We start from the raw sequence: 10,108 nt of genomic DNA on the forward strand, positions 1-10,108 counted from the left end.
GGTTTTTTCTCCACAGCGAGAGATTTTATTATTTAGCATTATTTTCCTTTTCCCATGTGTTTGTTAAATCAATAGTTTTTATCTCCTTCACTTTCCTTTGAGGAAAACTTATTTTTTCCTGAACCAGGTTCGGGGAGGGGTGGTTGTGCCTTCTCTCAGAGGATATCTTTCTAAATTTGGCCAAACCGGCACATATGCAAATGAACCAAACTTACAAAAGTGTGAAGAACTCGTGACCTGTTGTCCATCTTGGGGTCCATCTTGGCAGTAGCCTCTGGCTACCCTGGGTGTACCTTTGAAGGCCTTTCAAATAAATACCTACCTTTATTCCCTTATTCTGCTCTAGCCTCTGTTTTTAGGTGGCCTCTCTAGGCATCAGCAGGGGCTGCAATTCCACACTTGTGGAGACCAGAACCGCCCCCAGGATCCCAACACTGCCTGACAGCGCTCCGGACACCGGGATGTGTTGGGGAAGATGAAACAGGAAAGCCTTATAAATATGATTGCCTGACAAAAGATTTTGGGAATATGAAAACTATAAGCGACATCGAAATGAAAGCCACCTTTTGAGATACCAAGTCTTAGTTACTGAACAACTGGAAAACAATGGTATGGCTGACTGAAGGTAATCCCCTCTTGATTGAACAATACCCTCTGCTTGCAGGCAGGTCCAAGGGTCAGAGCAGACCCTACTAGCTCAGCAGAAGGGGTCCAAAGAGTAGTTTTTAGAAGTTAAGATGTAACACTCCATGGTAATATAAGAACTCTTATAGGCTGCATGTAAATGCTATAGGATTTGTATCTTGTATTAGATTGGTTAGTGACAATTAGAATATTCAGTACAGAAGATGATTTATTGTATTGTAACCAGGACTTCAGACGCTCTTACTATTCTCTCTTAATACACACTCTTACTATACACTCTCTTAATATACTCTCTTACTACACTCTACTACTTCCATTCTCTCTCACTACTTCTTCACCCTCATTCCTCTCTCTCCCTCTCTCTCTTTACTTACCCGCTTACTCTCTTGCTCTCTTGGGCCTGCTCAGAGCTGCCAGCTGCAGCTCTAAGCAGTGCCCCTGTACCCACGCCCTTTGCAATAAACCGCATGTTCCAAGATCTGACTTCAGAGATCCCTCGTATCCGTCCGTCCCGACCATCCGACCCACCAAAGTTCCCACCGGGATGGCCGTGCGTCCCAGTCTCGGCCACTGTGCTGCTGCTTCGTTTGCTTGTAGGCGCACCCAGAGGCCACTGTTAAGCCTGGGTGGTCTCTGGTTCTGCCCTCTTCCTGATCCCGTGCAGGGATGCAGCGCTGCTGGGCTTTCAGGAAGCTGCTCTTGAAAACTTCCAGCATTCCAAGCTCCTTGGCCCTCCGTGGAGGCTTGCCACGGCATCCCTCACAGCTGCCTCCGGAGCATACTCCTGTTGGCTGTTCTAAAATCCAGGGCCTTCAGGGTGCTCAGCAAGACCTCTGACTCCACAGTGTTGTGGAACTGAACCTTCAGGACAGGGACCTTTCCAGCCTGAGCTGCCCTCGTTCCTCTGTGTCTCTGCACAAAACATGGCACGGTGTGGATACAAAAATGCTGCTAGCAAGGATTTTCTTGCTATTTTCTAAGCCCGTGAGAGACTTTTCTCTCTCACAGAAGAGGCAGCAGAGTTATGTACACAACCAAACACCTGCATTCTTGAAAAGTCTTTTTTATAGTACAGTAGAAAATATTTGGACAACGGATGTTTTAGGATTTTAGCCGATCACCCCAAGGGGTGGCTGATCCTTTGTCCAATTAGACTATGAAGAAAAAAGTCTATGAAAGAGTTTGTAAAATATTTAAATAAATCAGTCTTGCTCCACAATTCCTGCCTGCTGGAGCTTCTCTCCTGCTCCCTACGGCTGCGGGACACGGTGATATACCCCAGGGTTGCAGTAAAAGCACGGAAGAGAGTGGCAGGAGGGGCCTGTGTGTCCCAGGGCTCAGGTTTTGGGCCGCTTCAGCACCACAGAGATGCAGCTCAAGTGAAGAAGCCAAACTGTTTATTAGTAGGAAGCGAAGCGAAGGGATGAGCTGGGAGGAAAAAAGGGGATGGGCAGGGTCTCAGGGCTGGAGCTGTCAAAAGGGAGGGAGAGGGCAGGAGCTATGGGAGCTTTCCACAGGCTCAGCTGTGACCAGCATCAGCTGTGCCTGGAGCTCCAGCTGCTCTACTCTAGTCTCCAGATGGTCTCATCTTCCAGGATATCTGGAGGTCTTAAAGGGACACTGGTTCTGAGCCAGCAGATGAACGTAGTTCTGCAGCTCTTTCGTTGAATATTTCCTGAACTATGATGTTTGTCTGGGAAGGGCTGTCGTCTCTCCTCAGGGCTTGAAGGGCTGGAAGAGACAGGAACAGAGCGTGGATCTGCAGGAATCCAAGCAGACCTTCCTGCCAGGGCCATCTCACCCAGCTCCTGCCATGGCCAGAAGACAGCAGGGGCCAAGGAGATCAGCCAGAAGGTGCTGGCCATGAACCTCCCCACCGTGTCCCTGAAACCTCTCTGTGCTCTGCCCACGTCACCCCGAGTCCACACACGGAGCAAAGCCCCCACAGCCAGGGCAGGGATTGCGGCTCCCGAGCCAGGCATTGCAGCTCGCCCCCGCCAGCCCCCGCTGCCAGCCCGCTGCCCTCACTCACCCTCGCTGAGGACCTGGAGCTCTTGCTTGTGCCCCCTCAAGAACACCCTGGCAGTCCCTGGGAGCACAGAGGCGGTCACGGCCCCGCGGCACAGCTCGCTCGCAGCGGCGCTGCCAGCCCCGTGGCCACACGCTCTCCTGCCCCGGCAGGGCTCAGCCCGGGCCCTTGCCGCATCCTGACGCCCGAGGGCACGGCTGCGAGAGGGCGGCAGCGGCCCCGAGGGCAGGCGGGGCTCCACGGCCCCGGGCCCGGATCCCGCTGCCGAGGCAGCAGCCGGGGCTGGGGCCGAGCTGCGGCGGGGCGGGGTGGGGAGGGGCCCCGGGCTCGTGGCTCACCGATGAACCTGGCGGCCGCCTCTCGCAGGGACTCCTGTGGGCTCTCCACGAACGGCAGCGCCTGGTGCAGGCGCTCGGCCGCTCGGCTCCTGTCCTCTGCCAGCTGCAGAGAGCGCCAGGAGGGAAGGGTTGGCGCGGGCTCAGCCCCTTGGCCGGGCTCTCTGCGCCCAGCCCTGGCCTCCCCTGCCCGCACGGCCCCGAGGCCCGGCCAGCAGCCGCTGGCGCCGGGCTCTGGAGGGGGCCGAGGGCCGGCTGCTGCCCGGGGAGCCGCGGTGCCGCCCCGCGCCACAGCCCAGCGGGGCCGGGGCTCCATCGGCTCCCGGCTCGGGGCCACAGGAGCCTGGAGCAGAGCCCGGGGAAGGGAGCAGCGTGTGGGGCGCAGGCTGGCGCCCCTGGTGCAGCACAGCTGCCAGCCCCACGCACTGGGCGCCAGGGGCAGGGGACTTCTCCAGGCTCAGCTTAGGCTTCCAGGCGGTCCTTACCAGGCACTCGGCAAACTTCGACAGCTGCTCCTTCTTCACCAGCTGCCCAAGATTTCTCCTCTTCAGGAACTTGGCCGCACAAATCAGCGTTTCCCGAGAAGCCTGGAGAGCAGCAGAGACACGGAGATGGCACCACAGCCCAGGGCACAGGACCCGCGTCCCTGTGCCAAGGCCAGGAGAAGGCTGCAGCCTGCGAGGCCCCAGGGCAGGAGGCAGCTGAGCCCCCTCCCAGGAGGACACATCAGCCCACAAGTCCTCACCTCTGCCACGTTCCGGTTCTCATCATGGCAGTGGAATAAAAGTGGGAGTAGGCTCTGGCACACAATTGTCTTAAGGGGCTTTTTTCCCTCGTCCACTACCAACTCCATCACCTTGCAGAAGAGGTGAATGGAGAGTATCTGCACATTGCTGTTGTCCTGGAGTAAAGGAAAAAAGCTCAGCAGCAACTTCTCCAGCCCATGTGGGCAACGGCCTAAAAATCCACAGGGCACAAAGTGTCTGGGCAGCAGCCAGTGTCAGTGGCTGGGGGCACAGAGCCTTACATTTTCAAAGAGTGGCAAGAGCGCCTCAGCCAGTTTCGGGGCAGTGGTGCTGGATACCAGGATGTCTTTGTTCTCCAGCACATTCATGAACACAGAGAGGGACATCCTGACCACCTCTCCGTCTGCATCGCCCAGCAGCTCCACAAGCCGTTGAGACAGGCTGCCCATTCTTCTGGCCTGTGTGGAACACAAGGCTGTGCTGTGAAGCCACGAACGGCTGCACTGCCTACACCACCCTGGCCCTGCAAGCCCACCCTGCTGCCTCAGGGCCCAGAGGCCAAAGGCCTGTCCCGAAGCACTGGGGCAGCTGAGCCGGGAGGCAGGAGAGCTGGGAGCAGCTGCCTCAGCTCCTGAAGCCCAGCCAAGCCCATGTGACTGCTTTCCCCAGCGCAGCTTCAGCCGCTGCCGCCTTCTCACCATGGCGGGATCCTTGCTGAGCACCACGAGGCCTCTGAGTGCCAGGCGACATCTCTGCCTGCACTCGCTCAGCAGGTACCTGGGCATGATCTCCAGGATGTTGTCACCATATTTACTTAAGTCCAGGCACTCGAGGACCTGAAAGGCACAGGGCAGTGACAGGGGAGCCGGCCGGCAGGAGCCCGGAACTGCCCAGGGCTGGGCCCGGGCAGCAGCGCAGGGCGCGGGCACCGTCCCAGGCAGCTGCGGCTACGAGAGGGCAGAGAGGCGGGAGGCAGCTCAGCGAGGCAGCGCTGGCCGTCAGGCTCACCTCCACAAGGAAAGCCAGGAAGGGCAGATCCCAGCATGGCTCCTCCCTGCTGAGTGGTTTGAGCAGGTGGAATGCAATGCGGGGGCAGAAGGGGATCAAGACCTGGCGCATCTCTCTGGTAGGGGGAAAAAGGCACCAAGACCCTGAGCCAGGGGGCAAACCTCTCCCAGGACTGACTCACACAGGTCTGGTCTTCCCCACCACGTTGCAAGGGGATCTGGGTGCTCTGGGAGGCAGCTTCTTCTGGGCACCCTCCCCTTCCAGCCTTTTCCAGTCCGCTTGGCCGTCCCTCGGTGACGAGGCCCCACAGGGACTGTGTGGGGCACCTCGGGCCCAGGGCACAAGTGCCGGGGGCAGTGGGGAGAAGGGGGTCTCACCTGGCCAGCAGACCCACTGCATAGTGCTGGGTGTCAGCACACAGCAGCGTGTCCCAGCCGTGCTTGCGCTCCATAGCCACCACCTCATTGTCACAGCGCAGTCGACAGAGCAGAGCCTTCATGGCCTGCACTGCAAACCTGTGCACAGAGCAAAGCCCAGGTCACACTGGGAGCACTGGCGCTGGCCACAAGGGCATGGGAAGGACAGGAGGACTGGGACCTGTTGGGGTTGGTGGGAAGGCGGTGTTCCTCCTGGCATGCTCTCCAGAAGTGATCAACTTCCTCTGGCACCTGCTGTGTGGTGATGACAACTTGGAAGAGCAGAGTCACAAACAGGCGGGCTGAATAAAGGATCATTGCCTCGTGGCACTCGGGCACCTGGACAATCACCCACAGCGCCAGAGTTGCCTGCAAAAGAAGCAGCTCGAGACAGCTCAGGAACATCCCTCAGTGCCGAGCTGTCCATGTGGCAGGGCCCGAGGGGAGACGCAGGGGGAGCACCGGGCCTGGTGCCCCCTGAGCCTGCCCTAGGCCAGGTTTCAGCCCAGCGCCTGAGGCAAGGAGATGCAGTGGGGGAAGGATGGAGAGCTGGTGAGGATGTGACCTCAGGGTGAGTAAAGGCCAGTTCCAGAAACTCACAGCCAGGGCAAAGACATCTGTATCATCCCCATCAGAGGTGGACGTGCTATGCAGTGGCCATTCCTGCATCACACAGAGCAGCGTTGGCAACACCTTCTCCACTGCTGGTCCCAATGATCCTATGATTCTCCACATCATTGTAGCAGCTCTGTGGGATCGGAGCTCTGAGTCGGGGCATCTCAGTCACAGTACCACGCCCTGTGCAGCTGTGGGGGCCCAGGTGACAGAGCCCCGGTGCCCTGAGGGGCAGGGAGGGAGCATGGCAGCAGGCTCAGGAAACAGAGGGGCCCGAGGGTCCTGGAGCTCTCCACCTGTCTGGCAGACCCCATTGGACCAGCGGCACAGGGCAATGGGCCCTAAGGGCTGGTGAGCCCTGAGCTCTCAAGGCAGCTGGGCCCCGTACCTGTCGCACGATGGGGCACAGCGCAGGAGGGTCAGCACCACATCAGCGGGGTGCTCTTCAGCCAGCCTCAGAATGTCAATTTGCAGCCAGGCATCCACAGTGACATGGGACCCGAGTCTCTGGTGAATGTTCCTCACCATGGCTGGCACCTGGAGGAGGCATGAGGAAGACTTGGAGCACTGTCCAAGGGAGCAACTTCCCCAGCTGCCCCCAAGAAGTGCTTCCCTTCCCACCGCATTGTGCTGGCCTCAAAGGCTGAGGGGGCCCAGCAGCCGTGGCTTGAGGGGGCACACGATCCTTGGAGTCTCCAGCCCTGGCCCCAGGCTGCTTACCTGCTGCTGAGGAGAAGCAGCACTCTCTTCAAAAAAATCCAGTTTGGGAGCATGAATCCCAGTGGGAATGGGCATAGTGTCAGTATTTGGGATGCCCTGAGTCTCTCCGGTGTCAGTGTTTGTGATGGCCATGTCCTCAGTCACTGCCATGTCCTCAGTCACTGCCATGTCCTCAGTCACTGCCCCGTCAGTCTTCACCGTGTGATCATTCATTGGACTGTCAGAGTCTTCTGAGGGTGCAGTGATATCTGTGCTGACATCAGGCTCTGCCTGGAGCTCGGTCAGCCCAGAGTCAGGCTCAGCTGTGCCCTCAGTTGCTGTGGTGCTGGTCTTTCCACGCCGAATGCACATGAACTTCCGGAACATCTGCAGGAGAACAAAGAAGAGAGGGATGTTCCAAGGGGTGCTCCAGGCGCGGTGCTCAGCTGAGCAGCGACAGCAGGCCCAGCCCAGGTGGGGATGGCTGCAGGTACCTGCACTGTTCTCCGGAAGCGGCCGTGGGCACGGTCCTGCTCTTGTGTCCAGTCCAGGGCTGCATCTGGCAAAGAGCGAGCGCAGCCAGAGCTGAGGGGCTGCGGGAGAGGCCGGAGAACGCAGCCCAGCCCTGCGCTCCCCAGGCAGGGACAGCCCCGGGATGCCCAGGGGATGGAGCACGGCTGCTGCGGGGGGTCTGGCCTGGCTCCTCTTCCAGCCTATCCATGGGCCTGTTCCCCGGGGATGGGATGGGATGAGATGGGATGGGATGGGATGGGATGGGATGGGACGGGACGGGATGGGATGGGATGGCACCAAGCTGGCTGCTGCCATCAGCCCTGTGGCCCAGTTCTGTCACTCACCATCCTGCCGTGGCTGGAACTGCTCCAGCTCTTTGGGCTGTTGTGCTGGGGCAGCTCCAGGGCCTTTTTTCCTCCTGAACACTTTGAACAGGCGACGGAATCTGCCCGCCATGCCACAGTGTGGCCTCAAGGGCACCTTCAAGAGAGATTCCTTGGGAAAGCTCTGAGTGAACAAGTCCTGCACTTGTGCCTTGAAGGCACCAGCAGCAGAGAAGCCTCCGGAAGGCTACAGGACAGCAAGTCCTGCACCCTGGTCTCAGAGGGCTCCTGCCACAAGGACAGGAGACTCCTCGTCAAGGATTGTGGTCAGCAAAGCCAACGGTCTGGCCTTGAGGGCACCGGCCACAGGGATGGGAGATACCTCGGAAAAGCTCCGGGGCACCAAGTCCCACGGTCTGCCCTCGAGGGCACCTGCAAAAGAGAAGCCTCGAGAAGGCCACAGGTCACCAAGTCCTGTGGTCTGGCCTCGAGGTCACCTGCAGGAATAACGCTTCGGAAAAGCTCCGGGTCGGCAAGGAACGAGTGCGCTGTGCGGGGGCTCCTCACGGCACCGCTCTGTCCCGTCCTGTCCCGTCGCGTGCTCCGAGCACTGTGGTGTGGCTGCGTCGCCGCCAGCCCCTATGTCAGCACGTGTCACAAAGGGCCCTGGGACACCCTGTCCCGTTCCATCCCACGGTGACCGTGCTGCACCGTGTCACAAAGGGCCCTTGCACACGCTGCCACCTGCCCCGGGGCCGCCCCCAGCCCAGCCCAAGTGGCCCAGGTTGGAAGGAATGCCTTGCCCCAAGTGTCTAAGGCAGCCCGACAGGAACTTTAGCATCGGCTCCAGCCATAAGCAAGCGCTCCCCTGCTCTGCGGGCTCGGGGCAGCACCAGGAGCCCCCACGGCTACCACCGCAGCCGCCGCGGGAAGGGCTCGGGGTCTTCCACAGAAGCTGGCACGGCCTCCTTGGGACACGTCCCGGCTGGTGGCCATCCTAAAGCCGGGGCTGTGACACAGACAAGGAACGTGTGGGCCAGGGCGCAAATGCTGCTCTGAGCCCTGGGGCCCGGGAGCACTGAAATCAGCAGGTGTGGCAGAGTCCCCTCCGAAGCAGACCTGCCACCCCCTGAGCCCTGGCAGCGCTGGTGCCCGTCTCCTGCCTCAGAGACCTGTGCCCCCGGGGGCTTCTCTGCCAGAGGGCAGCCAAAGCCAAGGTGCATTGGGGTCTGTGCTCCTTCCTGCAGGGGGCTGTTGGCAGGAGCAGCTGGAGTGACTGGGGGGAGCACTTGGTATCCAACAGGAGATGTTGTTCCTTCCTGGAGTGAATTTTTTCATGGAAGGGATTAGCAGTAGCACCAGAACAGCATCAGCTGCTGAGTTGCACAGGACAAAGAGATTCTACAGAGACACTGTGATGTTTCCTTGTGCTTTTCTGTCTTTCCTGCATTCTGGAAATGAAAGAATCGGCCCAGCCTCTGATATTCAACCTTCCCAGTGCTGCGTGTCTGGCTGTGGCAGCTCATGTCCAAACACAACTGCGTCCCTGCTGAGCAGGGCAATGGACGGCCACAAACAGGGAGGTTCCCCAGGGAACATCAAGGGAGCCACCTGGGGAAGCGCAGAGGATAGGGATAGCTGTGGGAGGAGAAGCTATTCTGTGTCTCTGATGATGGTGCCAGCACCCTGAAGGAGCAGCCAAGACAAGCGCTGGAAGCACACAGGTCCCACCCTTTTCTGCTGTCACATGGACTCGGGACACACTTGTTGCCACAGGTCCAGCAGCCGTGATGCAGGAACAATGGAGGGCCATGCATTGGTAGGGAATGACCTCCAGCAAGAGCAAAGCAGGATCCTCTGGCAGCAAAGCCTGAGCTTGTGAACCGGGCCATCTCCTCTGCACACAGCAAAGTGCTTCCCTCCGCCCCTGAACGTCTGCCAGCACTCCCTGCTTTTCTTTAGTGCCGGCTGCATCTTCCTTTGTTCCAAGCAAGTCCAGGATTTAGTTTGGAAGCTCACGTACGTGTCTTTAAGGGGCCTGCATGGAGGAGAGGGATGGCAGCTGCAGTGCAGGGCTTGTGTCCCATCAGAGTCTCTCTGTCACGATGGCAGCAATGCTGCTGCCTTGGGACGCCTGACTGTGGAAGGCGAGTCTGCCCTCAAGCACGGCCACTGAAGTCAGTCAGGGGCACAGGCTGCAGCTGAAGCTGCCAAGCGTCGCTGTGAGGCTGGCAAGACAAGAGGAAGCCATTGTGGCCGATTCTGCTGGAGCCTTTTGCCCAGCCACGTGCAGCTGTGCCCACAGTATGGCCCCGTTTGGCGTCCCGGCTGGTGCGGATGCCTTGTTGAGCTGGTGCTGACACTGGGGCTCCTGCTGTTCCTGTGCACACTCTGCTGCTGTTTCTGTGGCGTCCAGAGCTGTTTCGGCAGCAGCGACTCGGCAGCCCTGCTCGAGGAGACATCGCCGCCCTCCCCATGGTGGCAGCAGCTGTGCGGGCCCAGAGCTCTGTGTCGAGGGGGCCTCGGTCACAGCACTGTGGCCTGGGCAGCCGCGGGGGCCTGGGCTGGCCGCCAGCCCTGCCTCTGCCCACTGCCCTTTCTTGGCAGCAGCCAGGGGCCGTGCCCCAGCAGGGCCCCCCTGCCCTCCTTGTCCCCAGCCAGCCCAGCCTCAGCACCTTGGCGTGGTCCCCACCCTCGTGCTGAGGCCCAGCCTTGAGGGCTTCTGCCGCAGGCCTGGGAGATGCTCAGGGGAAGCGCCAGAGCAGCCGGGCGGCAGGAA

At 59.6% G+C, this 10,108-nt stretch overlaps 1 protein-coding gene across 1 annotated transcript; it reads right to left on the bottom strand.

Annotated features, from left to right (window-relative positions):
* Positions 1–2,752: 2,752 nt before the first annotated feature.
* Positions 2,753–7,462, bottom strand: LOC309585683 (maestro heat-like repeat-containing protein family member 7; the record flags this gene model as incomplete). The annotated part of the gene is made up of 14 exons (XM_082303594.1): positions 2,753–2,871; positions 3,013–3,115; positions 3,495–3,596; positions 3,755–3,910; positions 4,037–4,213; positions 4,454–4,591; positions 4,764–4,878; positions 5,141–5,278; positions 5,361–5,548; positions 5,780–5,927; positions 6,183–6,331; positions 6,515–6,880; positions 6,988–7,052; positions 7,351–7,462. 14 exons carry the CDS (start codon positions 7,460–7,462, stop codon positions 2,753–2,755), a joined length of 2,076 nt encoding a protein of 691 aa, XP_082159720.1.
* Between the last annotated feature and the right edge of the window lie 2,646 nt (positions 7,463–10,108).

The sequence above is a fragment of the Coloeus monedula genome (genome assembly GCF_965178545.1).
Source record: "Coloeus monedula genome assembly, contig: HAP1_SCAFFOLD_110, whole genome shotgun sequence".
NCBI lineage: Eukaryota > Metazoa > Chordata > Aves > Passeriformes > Corvidae > Coloeus > Coloeus monedula.